The sequence below is a fragment of the Narcine bancroftii genome, chromosome 3 (genome assembly GCF_036971445.1).
Source record: "Narcine bancroftii isolate sNarBan1 chromosome 3, sNarBan1.hap1, whole genome shotgun sequence".
NCBI classification, from domain to species: Eukaryota; Metazoa; Chordata; class Chondrichthyes; order Torpediniformes; family Narcinidae; genus Narcine; species Narcine bancroftii.
In genome coordinates this window covers 156,567,922-156,587,929 of record NC_091471.1, presented here as the reverse complement: position 1 = coordinate 156,587,929, position 20,008 = coordinate 156,567,922, and the positions used below count along the sequence as shown (strand labels likewise).

Sequence of the window (20,008 nt, the reverse complement as noted above, 5' to 3'; positions counted from 1 at the left end):
GTACAGTTTAAAGTTACCAGTAATTAGAAATTCTGCCTGGCCCACAGGAAATCGAATCTCAGGATTGTATGTGATGTCATGTATGCCCTCTGACAATAACATTTGAACTTTTAAGTCCATATTACCAGATCAATAACATCATACCCATATAATTCAATTCAGGAAGCAGAGGTGCTGGAAGATTAAATATTGAACAAGCATAGTTTTACACTAGGATTGGTAGAGAAGTGTAATTGCAGAGCAGTTACTTATTAGGATGCAATAAAAAAGTTGACAGCACATGCGTAAAAGTGTAAAGTTTTATTATAATACACCATAGATAATGTTCATAGACAATCTCAGTGCTTGAATTGTCTCTTATGCACAAAGATTATGATGCTGCAAAATACTTTGCCTCAAGTTAGCAAAAGATTTAAACTTAAATAGACATTTACAAAAAAAGTCAAATTTCATTACATTAAATTTTGTAACACAACCATAATGAAAGTGTTTTGAACAATTTACCAATTATAACATTAAAAGCAGAGTTTTACAAAACAAATGGTCTAATTACAAATAATCCAAAGATTTGTTTTAATTTAAACTTGTAGCAATTATTGGTGCTTGTTAATACATTGAAATCTAACCCAAAGTGACACCAAAGACCATTAGCTTGGATCATCTCATGAATCTTTTTATGCATCTATATTCTTTGAATAACACACTGTTTAAATTTACTGAAGTTAAATAACAATGTGAATTTTCTTTGTTTCTATTTACCTCAAGCCAGAAAGAATTCTTGCTAAACTAGCGAGGGGATGGGGAATAGGTATTTAATAACTGAAATCATTCATGTGACTATTATTTGAGGCTTTTCAACATCATCTTGGATGATACAGCAAATTGCAACTTGACGGGTATAGACTGCTCAAGCCAAAACATTTCTTATTGCTATAGTTCAAATTAAAAGCCTGAGGTCAGAGATTCTTATGCGTTACTTTGCCATCTACTTCTGATCACAATTCGTGATTTCTTCTCTCTCACCTTTTTTAGCTGTCTCTGTAATTACCTAAAATTCTTCCTTGACATAACTTTTGTCAAATGTCACATGGCTACAAATAGCAAAAGGGATGAATATGTCCTTAGGGTTCATTCTCTAGGGTAAAGATTATTAATGAATCCCCGTATGATCAGGAACTCTGTGTGAGTACACAATGTCCTCAAAAACTTTCTAAAGTTTAGGTAGGAGAGTTATTGTGGGTGTTTATCCTCTTTTATTTCAGCAAACCAGCTACCCCCTTTACCCTGAAATTGAAACAAATACATCTTTCACAAAATAAACACCCACAGTTATCTATTTGAATAAATGTCAAATTTATTCACTATAATTCATTATGGATCTGTGAAATAGTGGTGAGAGTTATTTTATGCAGATTGTGGAGAGAGCATGGAAGGAGCTGCCAGATGAAGTCGTGGTTGCCAGCTCAATTTTGACATTTAAGAAAAATGTGGATAGATGCGCAGTGGGAGAGTATGGTCTGGGTGCAGGTCAATGGATCTAGGCAGAATAATAGTTCAGCAAAGACTAGATGGGCCGAAGAGCCTGTTTCTAGGCTGTAGTGTTCTCTGGATGTTGGCAGTTTTAGAAAATGATACAAGATGATAACCCAGGTTCAAAGATATAGATCATTATGCAGAGGTTCAACATGGTTATCAAGTTAAACTCAAAACACTGACAAGATTTCTAAATTAATACAAAATATGTTATACCTTTTTAATCTGACGACACTGGGACCTGGCTATTGCCAGACCACAGAAAATGATGGAAAACAGAAATTGACCCCTAAGGGAATCCCCCATGTAAACAAAGCTTAAAACAGGAAATAGTACTGTGGGGCGGCGCAGTTAGTGCAATGCCTTTACAGCGCCAGTGATCGGGACCAAGGTTCAAGCCTCATGTTGTTTGTAAGGAGTTTGTACGAATGGCAGCAGATTCAACCTTTACAGCGCCAATGACCGGGACCAGGGTTTGAGTTCCTCACTGTCTGTAAGGAGTTTGTACACAGGTATGCACCGCTTAATGTTCACGATACACTCTGAAATTTGGTGTTATGCAATGTGGAAGTTATATGAACACCATATTATATACTTAGCAAAGCTATATGGAATACTGTAGTGTACCTCTAAACCTTTTATTTGTAAGTAAAAATCAGTGTGGGGACCAACATGGGGCTGTGGGCAGAGAGCAGGGCAATGGGATTAGTGTGAGGACTGACATGGGCTGTGGGGAGAGAGCGGGGCAGTGAGATTAGTTGGGATTGATTCAGGGCTGTGGGGAGGGAGATTCGCAGTCGGATCAGTGTGGGTATACAGTATACAATTTCCTATGGCTAGCGATCGCTTTTTCTAAATTGCTGCAGACTTGCTCATGATAACTGAATAATTATAGAACCACAGATGTATGTGGTCGAACATTGCCTGAACGTACATTAAGATGTGCATACCTAAGCGTACTGGACCATGGGAGTTACTGGACTACAGAGTGCCAGATAACAGAGGTACAACCAGTATTGTAAAAACACTTGCTAATAAAGGAACAGTGCACTATTAACTTTTGACTTGTTCAATTCCATGCCAAACTTCCTGGAATTTAAATGCATTCTGGGACCTTAAAAGAGATGAGGGTCAGGGAAAGAAGTCCATAAACCTGACATAATTCTGGAAAAAAGACAAGACTAAGCAGAAGGGAAAAAGTGAAATAGAAACCTCAATATAGACAAACCCATTTTTTCCCTCCCAAATATGAAATAAAATCTATAAAGTTTGAGTTTTTTCCCTGGCCATATTTTAAAATAGCCACTATGCTTTATTATTCTTCAGACACAAGAAATTAATTTCACCACTAAATTATACCTGATTGAGATTTCTTCGGCACAGGTCAACCAATGGTTGATACTGCTGAGTTCAATTTAGAAAGCAAGAGTCAATATGCATTCTCCACCATTTTACAGCATCCCATGAGAGATACAGGCCAGTTGGAACTAGCCAGGGTGGTGCCAGAACAACATGCATTCAGTTTGTAAAATCATTAAATATGATGCACATACTTCAAACCGTTGTAAGAAATTACATTTGCACACGTTAAAAATTAAACCAAATTTTGAAACCAATCCTTCTCGTCTTCTTTCTCATTCTACATGGAATAGGATTTTTCCTGCACAAAATTACTAATTTCAGAAAACAACTGTATTCCATGTTGATTGCAGAAATTACATACAGTGAACAACATTGCTGGATCCAAGGCCAATATCTCGGATCTGACTGACAAGGCAAGAACACACTGCTACCCCAGCACCAGCCCTGCAGTGTGAAATCGATCCAACCAACTCCCACCTGCAATTCATAAGACATCATGAGAAAAGAGACTTTAGTGGGGAAAATATCTCAATTAATTTCTCCATTCCACACAGCACTCTGATATATCAATTACATGAACAGTGTACAAAATGCTCAGTTTCTCGATCTGACAGTTTCCTTAAATGTGAAACATGTTTCGAAACCTTTACAATAATAAAGTCATTCCATAACGGCAATGATGTAGTTCTCAGTTAAGCTGAATAAATCGCCCTGCCTTTCTAGATGAAAAGAAAATGTAATGGTCATTTTCAAGAAGTATTTAATATCAGTAAATGTCTCAATAAATACAAAATGTTTTTGGAGGGATGTGTCCACACACAACCCCTTTCCCTGGGAAATAATCTTGTGCTACAATGGACAATGAAGATTTTGCTTCCTGAATACTTTTGAGTGTACTTTATGGATTTTCAGCTGCTGATCACAAAATCACCTTAAAATTTTCCTACCACATACTGCTTTTAAGATATAACCAATTTTGTGTTTTCCTGTCACATTTTACGCCTGCTTCAAGAATAAAAAAAACATGAAGTGCAGCATGTCACTGAAAATTCAATTTCTGCATTTGCACATGGACATCTTCCCTCCTGATCTTGGTGCAGTCGATGACGAACATGGTGAAAAGTTTCACCAGGACACTGTGACCATGGAAAAGTGGTACCGTATCAGGGAAACTGGAATCCATCAATGCTGGCCAACTATTGTTGGACACCGACACGAGAGGCATCAGATGTTCAGTACAAATGAAAATCGGTGGCATGTAGCAGACTGCTACAAAGAAACACACACTCGCAGTGTGGGAGGTTAATCTCTGAGATTTATTGAGGCTGGAAAGGCTCCTTTTATACAGTTGGAGTTCCCATCGTTTGTTTGATTGGCTGACATGAGCTGCATGAATAATAATAGCGGGCAGGAACATTCTTGCATGTGAACACCCTTCTTCCCCAGCCTGTTGTTGATCTGTTAGCTGGCCAGCACCATTTTAGGGCTGCTGGTCTTGTACTGTTCCAGCTTTCAACCGCGCCAATTCGCTGTGTTAAGGGACGTGCTACAGTGTGTTATGCTGCTGTTTACTACCATGTGTGCCACGCGATGTGCCGGCTCGATCTCTACGGTGGCTTGCCGCCACATGCGAAACATTTTTAGGTCAGTTGAACTAACTCACTGTGCCACCTTCATTATGCGATTAAACCTGCTAAATTAAATAAAAGTAAATTTAATGAATCTCCAACTTCCTAGGTGAGACAGCAAATCTGAAATTATCTTTGTGTTCAGCTTGAAGTCTGTCATCATCCCCATTTTATTTTTAGGAAGCAAATCTTTTGAAAACATTTGTTGCCCAGTGTTGTAGGCTTTTTTTCCCTCATTTTATGGACTATCAAGAACTTGTATTTTTCCTTTTAATAAAAAACCCCTCAATCTCTCACCATGTTTATATAGTGATTTGGTATGACACGCTGTTAAAGGTTTTAGCTCTATGGAAAAGTGGTACCGTATCAGGGTAACTGGAATCCATCAATGCTGGCCAACTATTGTTGGACACTGACACGAGAGGCATCAGATGCTCAGTACAAATGAAAATCAGTGGCATGCAGCAGATTGAATGGTCAGCTACATGGGGAATGGAGCCAACTTTTTATGAAGCTTTGCTTTGTCCATTTTCTGGGCTGACATTCACAGTGCCCTCAAGAGAATAAAATATTTCATTTGTCATGATGAACACCAAAGCCTCCTCTACTCCCCTGCACTCTTGAACAGGAAGAATAGATAGAATGGATTAAAAAAATAATCAGTTAAGGACCAGTACATGTTGACAATGAGCCCAAATTATGCAGAGAACACAAGAAACCTGAGCAAACAAAGAAAAGCTGGAGAGATTCAGCGTATCAGGCAGTATCCATGGTGAAAAATGGACAGATGAGGTTTCAGGACTGAGAAATGCTAACTGACCATTTCTCCTCATAAATTCTGTCTGATCTTCTGAGCCCATCCGTTCCTATCTGTTAGCCCATTTATACATCTCAGTACTCTGATACTTTGCTTCAGCTGCTGTCCCAAACACAGAAGTGCAAATGGAATCTGTGCTAAAAGGCATACGTGTCGAGATGCTTCTGACTGCATTGATGTGCTGTGAATCTAGCACGAGGTCAGCAATGAATCAGCCCGGAGTTGAGGATGGATGTCAGGTCTGGTGATGGGCAGCCCAAGGCAAGTGATGTATCTACCCAGTGGTGAATGTGGGGGATCAGGGATGAACCATGACTGAGTATAGGGCCATTACTGGGAATAGGCAGCAGCTTCTCCACTTGTTGACAGACCACCCAGATCCTTCGGAACTTGAACAAGCCTCTCTTTCCTCCCCTTGTTTGGCTCCACAGCTCTCAGAGAGACCACCAAGGTCAAAAGTAGGTGCTAGCATTTGAGACTCTGCAAACCCAAGGTTCTCATCTCAGCATTGAGTGGCTGTTCTAAATCAAGTCACCTGCACCCATAATGCTGCAAGAGAGAGCAAGGATTCACACCTGCACTGCAGTATAGTGCATACAGTCAGAGAGGATGGCTTCCTTTACAGAGCACTTGAGAATGCACACCTGTGAGCAGTTGGATACACACCAGGACTATAACCAACCTGCAAAATAATGGTGGTGCATAAAGTTGCAGAGGCTATTTCGGTTCTGAACAATGGTGAAATTCCCTACCCTACATGAATTGTCTACAATGCACACCAGAGCGAATAAGAAATATGACCTGGACTTTCAAACTGGAGGCTGCACCTGAACCAAAAAGAAATGCAGGGCTGCTGTGCTCTGGGGATTACAAAAACATAGCTCCAGGATTCCATTCCAGTTTCAGCCATCCAGCCCTTGTACCCTCTCAGGCAGACAGAGATGCTGTTGTTTCTGACAAGACTCGAGGATGGGGGTCTGCACCTTTGCATTAGTGAGAACTGGTGCACAAAGGCCTTCTACACAGCAGAAATAGGGTGTCTGATGATGAAATGCAGACCCTTCTACCTGCTCAGGGAATTCATGGTCACGCTAATTGCTGCAGTCTACATTCTGCCTTCGGCAATGAGGGTGATGCTTTACGAAGCCATCTGTGAAGCCCAGACATCCCACTCTGAGGATTGTATGATTGCAACTGGCGACTTCAACCACACCAATAGAAAACTGTTCTACCACGGGTTTAACTGCATGTCAACTTCACCAACAGAGAAGAGGACAAGCAAGATTGTCCCTGGTGCAAATAAGTTTGCCCCTCATGCCCACCTTGGATAGTCAGACCATAGGTTTGTCTTTCTAACCCCAGCAAACAGACTGCTGGAAAACAAACAAAGTCAGTTCAAAGGGGGATCAGAATGTGGTCTGGGATTGGGGGGTACAACAGCTATGTAAACATCAACGAGTACACGAGCTCAGTGTCTGGCCACATCAGCAAGCGTATTGAGGATTTCGCTGAGATCAAATGTTACACAACCAGGGCTAACCAGAAACCAAGGTTGGACACAGGGGTCCGGGCCTTTCTTAAAGCTCAAGATGCAGCTTTCAGGACAGGAGACAAGTTGGCTAAGATCAGCCAGGGTTGAACTCTCTTATGCAATCCGAAATGGGCCACGCACAGAGGCTCCATAGTCAGCTATGCAATACTAGTGTCATTACAATAAGAGAGTCAGTGACAATGACATCTCCCTTTCAGACAGGCCCACCATCATCTACACACAGTTCGACAAAAAAAAAACAGACTGATGCCAAAGAAAGCTCCAAGTACAGGCCCCTGCATAGCCATGACGGAGGTGAGGAGAATCCACACAAGGCAGCGGGACCTGACAACATCCCTGGCCAGGTACTGAAGGACTCTGCTGACCAACTGACAGAGATCCTTAAAGATCTTCGGTAGTCCATCATCTCTGTCGGTTTCATGGTACCCACCATAATCTCGGTACCAAAGAGGGTGACAGTAACAGGCCTCAATGACTATCACCCAGAGGCACTAACCTCCACTATCATAAAATGCTTCAAGTGCCTTGTGATGGAACATATCAAAGCACACCTACCAATTCTGGCCATTGAACTCAGTGGAAAAGATGGAAAAGTTCCACTGACATTGCTATAGCTTTGTTCCTCCACTCCATTCTAACCCACCTGGAGAACGATGCCTCATACGCCAGGCTGCTGTTCACTGACTTCAGCTCGGTGTTTAATACAATCATTCCCATAGGCTGGTGGAGAAGCTGTCCTCGCCGGGACTCAACACCCCTCTCTACTATTGGATTCTAGACTTCCTAACAGAAAGACCAGATTGTCTGGGTTAGCAGCAGAACGTCAAGCACTGTTAAGCTGAACACTGGCGCACCTCAGGGCCGTGTGCTCAACCTGCTGCTGTTCATGCTACTGACCCACGAGTGCAACACCAGATCCAGCACCAACACAGTCATCAAGTTTGCTGACAACTTGACAGGAGTTGGCCTCATCAGCAATAGCGATGAGTTGCACTACAAAGGTAGAAAATCTCTTGAAATGGAGTGAGAATAACAATGTGGACAAGACAAGAGAGATGACTGTGGAATTCAGGAGGGCCAGGAACAACAACCTCTACTACACATTAATAGCTCAGTAGTGGAAAGTATCAAGTTGCTCAGAGTGATCTATCTTGGACAAATAACGTCTCCTCACTTGTCAGGGAATTGCAACAGCGACGAGATTTCCTTAGAAGGCTGAGGCGGGCAAGGTTACTGGCAACCATCTGTCAACTTTCTACAGGAGCTCTGTTGAGAGTGTCTTGGATGGCTGCATCACAGTGTGGAACAGTTGCTGTAGAACATATGATCGGAGATCACTCTGCAGGACAATAACAGTGGCAGAAAGGATCACTGGGGTTTCCCTGCCCTGCATCGATGTGATTTATTAGGATTGTTATTTAAACGAGGACCCTAACTAGCCGGTGCACAGCATGTTCCAGCTACTCCCATCAGGAAAAAGATACAGAAGTATCAGCCAGAACCACCAGGCTGAGGAACAGCTTCTTCCCACAGGCAGTGAAATTGCTGAATGACTCTTGAAACACCTCTCCGTGACTCTACTATTTATTTTAATAATATTTATTTTTATACATGTACATGCATACTGTGTATATGTATCCTTTGTCTGTATGTGTGTTATATCTGTAACATGGTTTGCTCAGTTCTGTACTGAAGACTGGAAAATGTTGTTTTGTCGGGTTATACTCATACAATCAAATGACAAATAAACTTGGAATTTCTGCAGGGCCATAAAAATACAGCAGCCAGTCAGCTTGGAGTCAATTTTGAACCATCAGCAAATGCAAATGCAAAATAAAGTTCCTTCCTTAAAACTGGCACACAGATAAATTATTGAATTTTTCGTAATATCTGCAGGGAGTAGAGAAGACAATTTTTCAAGAACGATCAAAAGGTGGGGCCCCTTTTCATGTTTGAGAAAATGAAACTGCCTTGCGTTGAGCTTCATTTTACTCAAGTAGACTGTTCTTTGGTCAGGCAAATCCTCATTAACAAGTGACACTGCAAAAGCACAGCAACACTTAATATATACAGAACTCCTCAGTATCAAAGATGGGTCATTTGTTGCATTTATCGCTCACACACCTGCTGGGGCCACCCACATTTTACCTGTTCATTGCCGGATCATACGCTTCCACAGTGTTTAGATAAACGTTGCCATTGTGACCACCAACTGCAAAGATCTTCCCCATCAGAGTTGCCACCCCAACTCCACCGCGGGGTGTTGTCAACTTAGACACATGTTCCCATTTGTTTTCACGAGGATCGAATTTTTCCACAGAGCTAAGTGGTGAGTTATCATCAAACCCACCTAAATAAAACAAACAAATTATGAGTACAAAATGATACAAAAAAAAATCAAGCCACCCTATGTCATGGTGGAAAAGCTGAAACATTTATTTGCGAAACATCAGAGGTGAAAGGGCAGCATGGTTGGCAAAATGGTTAGCGCAACCCCTTTACAGCACCACTGATTGAGAGTGGACTTGGGTTCGAATCCCATGCTGTTAGGAGTTTATACATTCTCCCTGCGTCTACATGGGTTTTCTCTGGGGGCTCCCGTTTTCTCCCACCATTCAAAAAAAACACACCGATGGTGTAGGTTAATGGAGTTCAAATTGGGCAGCACAGACTCGTAGGCCGATATGGCCTGTTACCATGACTAAATTTAAATAAAAAAAAACGACTACCTGGCTCAGTAAACAGCAGGCCCCTTCTCAATGTCTGAGACTTCCAATCACCCAAAAAAGCCCAAAAACTGCCACACACCGAATGGCCACTGTCAACTGACATATCCCCGTTACACACACACATGCGTTGTGTTAATGTATTAGAAGCCTGTGTTCCTTACCTGCCATTCTGTTCCCGGCTGGAAGGTGCAGGGGACGACAGGAGTGGGCTGCCAGTGGGGCAGTCAGTGGGTGGCTTGGGTGGGCTGCCAGTGGGCCCATCAGCTCCACCGGCCACCCACTGACAGCCTGACCACTGGCTGCTCCAGCCTCCGGCACCTCATTGGGCCACTTCAGCTTTCGGGGCCACTCGTCGGCACCAGTGGCTCAATGTGGGATCAATGGGGAAAATGGCGGTTCCAGCTGCGTGGAGGATTATGGGTAGGGAAGACGGCCATTTTCCCCCATTGAGCCGCTGGTGCTGATGAGAGGCCCGATGAGATGCCAGCCTGGAGCTGTGCTCAGGGGCGCTCAAGTGAGCTCCGTCATCACAGCACTGCATCTCTGGGAGGATGGAGATTAATTATTGGGTGGATAAGATGAGGACAGTGGTGGCCCCTGCAAGTGGCACCCCTGTTCTCTGCCCCACCTTCCATACCCTAGATAAGCCTATGATCTTGGTGCATGCTAAAGCTGCCTTGAAAGGTTAAATGACCAACTCCTGTTTCTTTCATTTTTAATTGCACCAAGAAGGCTAAATGGTAGAAAACCAGCGTCACTATAAAGCAGCTCTTCCTCCATCTTTATTGCCTTTCAATTCTTCCATATTCTCCATTGCCTGCCTACAGTTAATCAGGATACTTCCTGTCAGCTTGGCCAACATCTTCCTGAACCATCGGCACAATTTACACAAATTCCAATTACTATTTCAGTGTGAATTAGAACCCTTCTCCAAAAGTGCCCCAATAATTTAACACTCACCGACTATATACAAGCAGCCATTCAGTTCACCAACTCCATTTCCAGCCCTTCTTTGTCCCATATCCTTAATCTCTATCCATTTGTCCAAGTAGGGATCATATCTCTCGACGCTGGACAAACTTACCACTCCATCATTGCCACCAACAGCATATACATAGTTCTAAATGTGGAAAAACGTGCAAAGAATTAGATTCAACCCCATGAATCTGAAGGGAAAGGAGGTGGAATGGAAAGTCACACAATGGAACAAATATTTTCCTCAGGCAGGATCAGTGGGAAAGTGCTCATTTTTACTTTATGGTTGTAAACACATACAAGTTTATTTTTAAATAAAACTTTCTGTTAAATACTTACTGCATCCTATTGTAAAAAGCAGACCCTTCTTCAATCTAAAACATTAACTTCGTTTCCCTTTCCACAGATCTTGCTGTTTCCAACATTTTCTATGATTATCTTCAATTTCCAGCATCTGCTCATTTTTTTTCTTTTCTGATTTTTCTCTTTTTTTACATCTGATTCAGTGCTTCAGTATCCTTTTTAGTAATGTGGAGCACTGCTCCACACAGTTAATACTATTCTAAATGTGACTATAGCAGAATAAAGTTCACAAAACTCAGCAGGACACCAGCATTGACAGGAAGTAAAAGGCAGTCAACATGCCGGGCCTGAGCCCTTATTCACGAGTGCCAAAAATCAGGCAGACCCAGAAATGAAGATCAGGTAAGCTGCCCTTAAGATGAATGCCACTTTTCTTTCCCCTTATTAGCTTTATTATTCATTTTTGTGACATCTCAGGGAATATCGGAAACGAAAGGGCAGTGTAGTGGTTAGTACATCGCTATTACTCCAGCAACTTGGGTTCGAATCCCTGCTGTCTGTAAGGAGTTTATACATTTTCTCCATGACCAAATGGGTTTCCTCTGGGAGCTCCTCACGTGTATTGTTGATATCAATGTCTAAATCTAATATCCAACTGTAACAATATTAATATTTGGGGAGAATTTATCAGATTTAGAGTAGGTCACACACATTTTAAAACAGATCTTATTTGAAAGATTGAAGAATTCAGGAGAATGTAAGCACCTTTCACAAGTAGGTGTTAATTGAACTGACTTCATAAAATGCTTGACCATTGTCTTGCTGGAGTCATGCTGTCCATCAGTACCCTTTCTGCAAAGTACTCACAGAAAGGTCAACTCTGGACTGTTTACCCAAGATAACAATTTAAGAAGAAGAAGGAACTATTGTTTTGTTCAGGAAGGTGGGGGTTTTGCAAGACATGAGTCACATGCTCTCTTTGGAGTTGCAGTTGGAAGAGAGAGAGAGTTAACAGTTCAGTCAGTCAGTAGTGTGTGGGACACTGACAAGTGCAATCCAGGGAAAACTGTTTGAAATTGATGAAAGCAAGTTCCAGAGCAGTAGATGGCTGGAAGTGCTATCTGTCTTGAAAGCAGAGGAAGGAATGGAACTCTGTGGTAGCTTGAAGAGAGAGGTTACCATCTAGAAGACCCTGATGGGGCAAGTTTCATCAGCGAGACCCTGAGGTGACAAGTGGTGGTACCTCAGTTGTGGAAATCCTGGAGCAACAAATATCTCTCTGTGCAAACCCGACAAGAACGTTCCTGAGCGGTAAACATTTACCTTTCAAGCACCAAGCCTGGTGAACTTTATACATGTTAAATTCTGTGCACAGTATGGTGATTGCCTGCAACCAGAGAACTTGGAAGGAGGAGAAGTGAGATTGAACTGTGAACCAAAGAACTTTTCTTGAATTTACACACACATTACATACATGTGTGCTTAGAATTAGAAGGGGGTAATTTGCGTTAGTATGGAGTATAGTATAAGAATAGAGTTAAGTTAAAGTTTGATCTTTTTTTTCATGTTTGAAGTTGATTAAAAATAACTTTTGATTTAAAAACCACTTGTCTTGGTGAATGTCTATTGCTGCTGGGTTTTGGGGTCCTTTGGGCTCGTAACACATCAACCTTCAGTTTCAAAGAAACAATAATATTCAAGAACTACTTACCCCAAGAGCAGCTGAGCCAACACCGCCTCTTGGTGTGTTCATTGCTGCCACAGAATTCCACAGATCTGAGCCAATGTCATATCTCTCAACATCATTAAAACATGTATGGTCATCTAGACCTCCTATTGCATAAATTGGGCCCCCAAGGGAAGCCAATGAAATGCCTCTCCTGTAGATAATAAAATCACAATGACATCAAAACCACAGTAACTTTTAACCAAAAACTCACACACACACAAAAAGTACACCACTTAAATCAACAATTTTTGCTTCTCACTCAATCCGGACAGAGCGTACAATTTCTGCTAGAGTAGCAAATGTGGCAATGAGAAACATGCAAATGTAGTGGAGTAGCAGGCAACTTGAAGGATTGTAATCATGCACAATTGGGATGTGTCAATCTAGACTCACAAAATACTTACTGCACAGAAGGAGGTCATTTGGCACATTATGTCCACACTGCCTCTTTCAGATCAACTCCATCCTCTGGCCCTTTTTCTTTCACTACTTAGATCCAATTCCCTCTCCCATCACAAATGAAGCTGCCTCCTTCATGTGGCAGTTCATTCCAAACTTGGAAAGTGTTGCATATTATTTTATACATACAACCATTAGACCAAACCATTCCACTGAAAGGGGATACCCTATTACAATCCTCTCTGCCTCAGCCCTCCACCATTCAATACTTGTATCTCAGCCTTCTCTTCAAAGGAAACAGCCCCAGTGTCAAACCAATCCTTGTAACTGTAATCCCTCTGACCAAGAACCATTCTTGTGCATTGATTCTTGACCCTCTCTATTGCCTTCATATGATTGTGAGAATATGGCGATCAGAATTGAACACAATACTCCAAATGAAGCACAACCAGTGTTTATAAAGGTTTGGCACAACTTCTCTGCTTAAAGATACTTCATCACCACTGATGAGGCCCAGAACTGTGCAAAGCTCATTAGCTGGTTTCTAAACCTGCTCTGACACTCTCAATGACCTGTACACAAACCTGCTCGCATTTCTCCACATTAATCTTCATCTGCCATTCACCTACCCACTCCAGTCTGTTTACATCATTTCCAATCTATTTGCATCAAGCTCCAGTCTATTTCTATCCTCTTAGCAATTCGCAACACTGCTGTTTTCTGTCATCCACAAATGGAAAAACTGCAGTTTGTACCCTCACTCTCGATTATTAATATCGATTAAAAAAGCATCTGTTTGAATGCCACTGGTTTCTATCCTTCAGTTCGAACAACAACCATTTACCATAAGTTTCTGTTGTCCTTTACTTCAAACAACTTCATCTCCACGCTGTCGATATTCCTTTAGCCATTACATCAGGGAGCTGCTGATGTAGCCATGTTAAATTACTTCATTCCTCAGTGCTAATAGCCTGCCTACCAGCAACGTTCACACCAAAACAGAAGAAACTACAAATAAGAGAATAAATCAGTATTTTGGAGAAAGACTCTTAAATCAGAAAAGAAAAATAGAAAACAACTTGCCAGCAAGGCTTTTTCTTGCACCAGAATTTCAAAATATTTGACCATCTTTCAGTTGTTTACTCTGCAATGCTGGTAAAGTTTAACGTTCTTCCACGTGAACCCATGATCACCTGCAACATCATAACCTGGCACCCAGACAGGGTCATCCACAAGAAATTACATTTCTTGTGCTTATCAAAATCACATTGTTATCACATGCACTGAATAATGGAAATGAGTGTTCAAAGATATATTCTTCTACTGTTGCTTTATAGATCCCTCCTGAGCTGGTTTTCAGTTGCTGTGGATTTACTGCACAGTTAAGCCATTACTGATAAACAAGAAAATCTGTAGACACTGGGATCTGGTGCAATATACAAACCTGCTGGATAAACTCAGCAGGTTACGCAGCATCCATAGGCAGTGTAACAAACTTTTTGGGACAGGCCCTTTGTCAGGATGCCCAAATAAAGAAAGTGGCGGGAAGGGGGTATCTGCTTGCTTTTTTTAAGACCTATCAAAGGGACCAGGCCTGAAACATGGTTACTCTTCACCTCCTCTGGATGCTGCGTGACCTGCTGAGTTACTTCAGGCATGAGTGTTTTTTTTTAAAAAGATAACAGTACGAAGGGCACCTTTGAAGCCACTTTCAGCTGTCATGTAGTTGTAGTGGAAGAACAAAGAGAAGCAGAAGCTTTAAAAACACCTTAGTAAGATCATCTGCTGGTTCACATGCACGAGAGGGAAATGGACTTGATGTAAAATGAGGGCCTCAAAAGAAAGGAAGAGGGAGGGGCAGATGTTTGAGAATGAAATTCCAGTAGTGGGGTGCAGTCAATGGAGAATGAGAGGAAAGAGAAGGGCCAGAATCAGAGGAACCAAGAGTCTGAGAAACAAGGTTAGAAGGGGGTCCTCAAGTAGAGGAGGGCAAGGACTTTGAAGAATTAAACTAAAAACACACAGGGCGAGGAACCAATGTTGTTCAGCAGTGTTAGATGCACAGAGATCAACAAATAGAACTTGGGGCAACTGGAATAGTTAGTGCTTCAAGTCATACAAATTACAGAGGGCACCATACCAATTCCATAATTGACAGGGAACCAGGACCTTAAAGGACGAATCTGGAGAAGGGCAGGGAAAAGATGGGCAGTGACCACATTGGTCAAAACAAGTGCCAGTTTTGAGTCGATGGACTGAAATGCCATTCCCTGTACTGTTATAATTCTGCTGGCTGTCAATTGATTAATTGTAAAATGAAGGCATTCAGAATTTTGAGGCAGAATCTCAAGATAACCCTACCGTTTAGTGTTCATTGATGCCTTCATCATCCATTTATTTGTCATTGGATTAAATACTTCCATGCTGGCCAAATGCTCATTTCCATCATGACCCCCAACTGCATAGATTTTCCCTGTATTCAACAAGCAAGAAATATTTGAATTCTTACGGGTTTTAATCAGGCATAGATAGGATAATTATTTGAAACGCTGTTTACCATCCACTGAGATTACTCCAACGTGTCGCCTCCGACTGTTCATTTCAGGTGCAAAGAACCAGCAGTTTTTACTAATGGAGTAACACTCAATGCTGCGGAAAGGATCACCTCCACCTCCTCTGCCACCCACACAGAACATGACACCTGAAACAAAGGCAGGAAAACATGTGGGTACCAGATTTACTCAAAACTTCATTAAAAAAAATCATCCTACAGTTGTACAGCCACATAATTGAGAATAATCTAATATTTTGTTTCGTCTTCAGTGCTAATGACAATAAATGCAGCAGATTAGACAGAAGAGTTAAATGGGAGTGATCAACATAAATTAATTAACATCACTAAAGACAAAGTACTAAATAAATTAAGGGGACTAAGCTTAACAAAACATCGAATAGGTTAAAAGAGGAAGCTGTGTAGCTAATGTTATAGTAATAATCATTCAAAATTCCTGCAATTCTGAAACAAAAACCCACAGCAGATTGGAAGATAACAAATATAATGCCATTGTTTAAGAAAAGAGGACAAAGAGAGAAAGGGAAGTGAAGGCCAAACAACCTGACAGTATGGTACACAAAAGGGCTGGAGAAACTCAACAGTTCACGCAGCATCCATAAGAAGTCCTTGGTCAGGAGTGCTGAAAACCAGGCAGATGTTTGAATAAAAAGGTGGTTGGGGGGGGGGGGGGGGAAAGAGTAAGTGGTGGGGAGCACAGGTGGACAGGTGAGAGGATACACAAGAGGGTAGAAGAGAAAAAAGCTGAGAAGGTTAGGGGCAGAGGGCTAAGAGCTCAGAAGGATCTCTCTTTAATAGAAGTAAGCTGGAGGAACGGAGACAGAGGGACAGGGAAAATGAGAGCCTGGGGAGGGGTTAACGGGAATTGGAGAAGTAGAGATTGATGCGGTCTGATTGGAGAATGCCCAGACAGCATACAATGTGTAGTTCCTCCAATTTGTGGGTATCCAAGGTTTGGCAGCACACGAGGCTGTGAATAAACATGCCAGTGTGGGGAAGGTGTGTGGAATTGAAATGGTCGGCCACTGGGACATCCTTGTTGTTGCAGAGGACAGAGTGAAGATGCTCAATGAAACAATCTCCCAGAGGAGATCGCATTGGGGCACCAGATGCAGTGAATAACCCCAACAGATTCACAAGTGTTGGTTCACTTCGAAGGGCAATTGGAGGCTAAGGTGGCGAGGAAGGAGGTAAAGGTGCAAATATAGCACTTCTTATGGTCACCAAGGTATGTACCAAGGGGGAATTAGTGGGAAGGTACGATGGTCAAGGAAATTCTTTAGGTAGCAATCCCTGTGGAAAACAGAGGGAGCAAGATGTGTCTGGTGGAGGAAGCTCATTGTAGGATGTGGAAATTGCAGAGAATTAAATGTTGAATGTGGAGGCGAGTTGTGTAGTATGTGAGGATGAAGGAAACCCTGTCCTTGTTACATCTGTGAGTGGGAGGTGGGAAGGGGCCAGGCCAAATGTGCAGGAAATAGAGGAGATGCAGTGATGGCTGAGTTAATGGCAGTCGAGGGGAAGGCACATTTTCTGAAAAAGGACATCTCAAATGTTCTGGAATGGAAGGCCTCATCCTGGGAGCAGATGAGGCAGCGATGGAGGAACTGAGAGAAAGGAAAATAATTATTACAGAAGACAGGGTGGGAAGAAGTCTAGTCCAGGTAACAGTGGGAGTTAGTAAGCTTATAAAACATGTGGCACCAACAAAATACTAGAACATCATTTATGCCTTCGTAACAGCTCTTAGAAAAATTAGAATATAATAGGCAGAGTCAACTTGGTCTTGCAAGGGGAAAATAGCTTTCGACAAATCTAAAAGTGTCTTATAAAGATGTAGGCAGTGGGGTTTACAAAAGACAGGTTTGGAGAGAGAGGGGTGAGTAGTTAAAGTTTCAAAAAGTATTTTGTCATAAGCAAGGCTGAATCGCAAAATTGGGGCTGCGGATTGTGGTTAAATCATGGAATCAGATCTGCCAATAGCTTACCAGCATAAATTCCAAGTCTTACCCACATTACCTCACAACACCCCATCTTCCAGTTCTTGTATGGACCTAAGCTGGCATTTTGATCTACCACTTTCCCCAGTGGAGCCCAGGGCAGCACTAATTTCTATATTTCTCAGGTTGAGAAGCCCACCCACCCAACTGCACCATTAAACCTGCCACGGCTACAGATGTCTCCATTGAATAAAATGCAGCAATTGATGGCTGCGAAGAATATAAATAGGACTTTTTTTTGATATGTTGTGCATCAAAGACACTCACAAACACTCAATGACATTGGCATATTGACAACTTTCTAGGTCAGAGAGACCCGGGGTGGGGGTGGGGTGAAAGGGGATGGTGTTGAAGGAGTGGGTTGGGGCAGGCCCTCGTTGTCTATTCTGAGAGAGTTGTGCTCCCTGAAGTACCCTGTGCAAAGTCCACACTGGAACATCCATCCCTGAGCACTTGATGATCCGCCCCATTTACAAGGTCAGAGGCTTGGTTAAAGGCATTGATTAAACACGTTCACCTCGACTTACATTAACTCTTGCAGTTCCACAGTAATCCACTCCCAACTCCTCACCTATTTACAATAATGTCTTGAATGAACAGGCTGAATGTAACACATCCATATTTAGTAATGAGCCAGAGATAGGTGGGAACAAAGGCTGTGTGGAGAACACAAAAAGCTGGCAATAGGCAGGCCAGGTGACTGAGCAAAACTGTTACATGGAACATCATGTGGGAAGGTGTTAGCTCAGGTGGTTCTCAACCTTTTTCTTTCCACTCACATACCACTTTTAAGTATTCCCTATGCCATGGGTGCTCTGTGATTAGTAAGAGATTGCTTAAAGTAGTATGCGAGTGGGAAGAAAAAGTTTGAAAACCTCTTTTTAAATTGTACCTCATTGACTCGTTTAGTGCAAAGTTTCATAACTCCAAAGGAAATGGGCCAATGACAATTTTTCTCAACCAAAATATTTCAGTAACAATTGGGTCTAAAGCAGTGATTCTCAACCTTCGCTTCCCACCTTAAGCAATCCTTTACTAATCACAGAGCACCGATGACACAGGGATTACTTAAAATGGTATGTGAGTGGAAAGAAATAGGTTGAGAACCACTGTATTAGATCCTGCACTTTTGTACAAAAGGGGAGAAAATACAAGTTCTTATTAAACAGTTGGAAGCTAGAAAATGCCGATGAACAGAAAAAAGTTGGGCAGAAAATAATTTAGAGTTAGACATTTATAGCAGTGAAACGGGGCCTTTAGTCCAATTTGTCCACACCAACCAAGTTTTCTATGTAAAATATTCAATTTACTTGCATTTGGTTCATATCCCTCCAAATGTTTCCTATTCATGTACCTGTCAAATGCCTTTTAAACATTGTAATTGCATCTGCTTTACTACTTCCTCTGGCAGCTCATTCCATATGTGAGAGATGGGAAAATTGATCTAAAATTATGAACATGGAAGAAACTGAAGTTCATCAGTAAAATAGCTGTAACCAGTTCAAACAGGATAAGCTTGGGGCTTAGGATGCAGGAAAGCAGAGTCAGCACGATTAACATAAGAATCTTCTAGTCTTTGTGACAAGACCATAGGACTAAGATAAGGAATGGTAAGGTACAATAGAATGTAGGAAGTTGAGGTAGTCTGGATCAGATAAGGGTCTCCTAGCCCTGGACAGAAGTACCAAGTCATACATTTCTAATTAGCTAACCATACACAGATTTATACATATGAAATTAGCCAACCCTAGATAGAATGAGTCAACTCTGCATATCAAGAGACTGTAGCCCCGAGAATCAGGAAGGTGTGAATAAGGACAATGACATGAAGGGACACCGACAGGATACCCCCCCCCTGGTTCTCCAAGTATACTGAAATTGCATGTAGGCAGGCAGGATTGCCTAATGCCAAACCTCTCCAGCAGGAGGCAGAAGAATGTAAGGGGGAGGGTATTCCTACACTGAAATCAACTGTATAAAAGTTGGGTGAGCCCCAGTGTGTGTGTGTATTCCCAGGGTAAGGGGAAGCACCCAACTTTGCATTGTTGTAGTAATAAATGTTCTTTGTTCTCAATTTTTGTCTCGAGCAATTTCTTTAAAGGTACTTTAATTCCTAACAAATGGGGGCTCGTCCGGGATCACACTCCCTCCACTGACAGAGTACCCCGACGACGAGAGTAGGTGCACCCCGGCTGATTCAGCTGGACTCACGGGCGACGGGTGGCTGGTCAGTGGAAGAAGCGAGTGATATCCGAGAAGAGGCATTGAGAACAAACGGCGGAAGGACGCGCGCTAGAGCAGTACTGCCAGAACTCGGTAAGAGTATTTTACTTGTTCCTAAGTATGGGAATAGCGGGCAGTAGAGATGAGAGTCCTGACACAGGACGTGACCACCAGATAGCTACGTAC

General features: G+C 42.1%; 1 protein-coding gene across 6 annotated transcripts in view; it reads right to left on the bottom strand.

The window, feature by feature from the left end:
• Positions 1-285: 285 nt before the first annotated feature.
• Positions 286-20,008, bottom strand: part of klhl8 (kelch-like family member 8) — a 56,432-nt gene continuing 36,709 nt past the window's right edge. For all 6 annotated transcript variants that reach the window (XM_069925508.1, XM_069925509.1, XM_069925507.1 and 3 more), the window contains 6 exons: positions 15,585-15,728; positions 15,389-15,500; positions 12,611-12,779; positions 10,582-10,741; positions 9,041-9,242; positions 286-3,372 (listed from right to left, as the gene is read on the bottom strand). In XM_069925508.1, the coding sequence (XP_069781609.1) occupies positions 3,249-3,372; positions 9,041-9,242; positions 10,582-10,741; positions 12,611-12,779; positions 15,389-15,500; positions 15,585-15,728 (911 nt within the window). In that variant the 3' untranslated portion in view covers positions 286-3,248. The remainder of the gene's footprint in view (positions 3,373-9,040; positions 9,243-10,581; positions 10,742-12,610; positions 12,780-15,388; positions 15,501-15,584; positions 15,729-20,008) is intronic.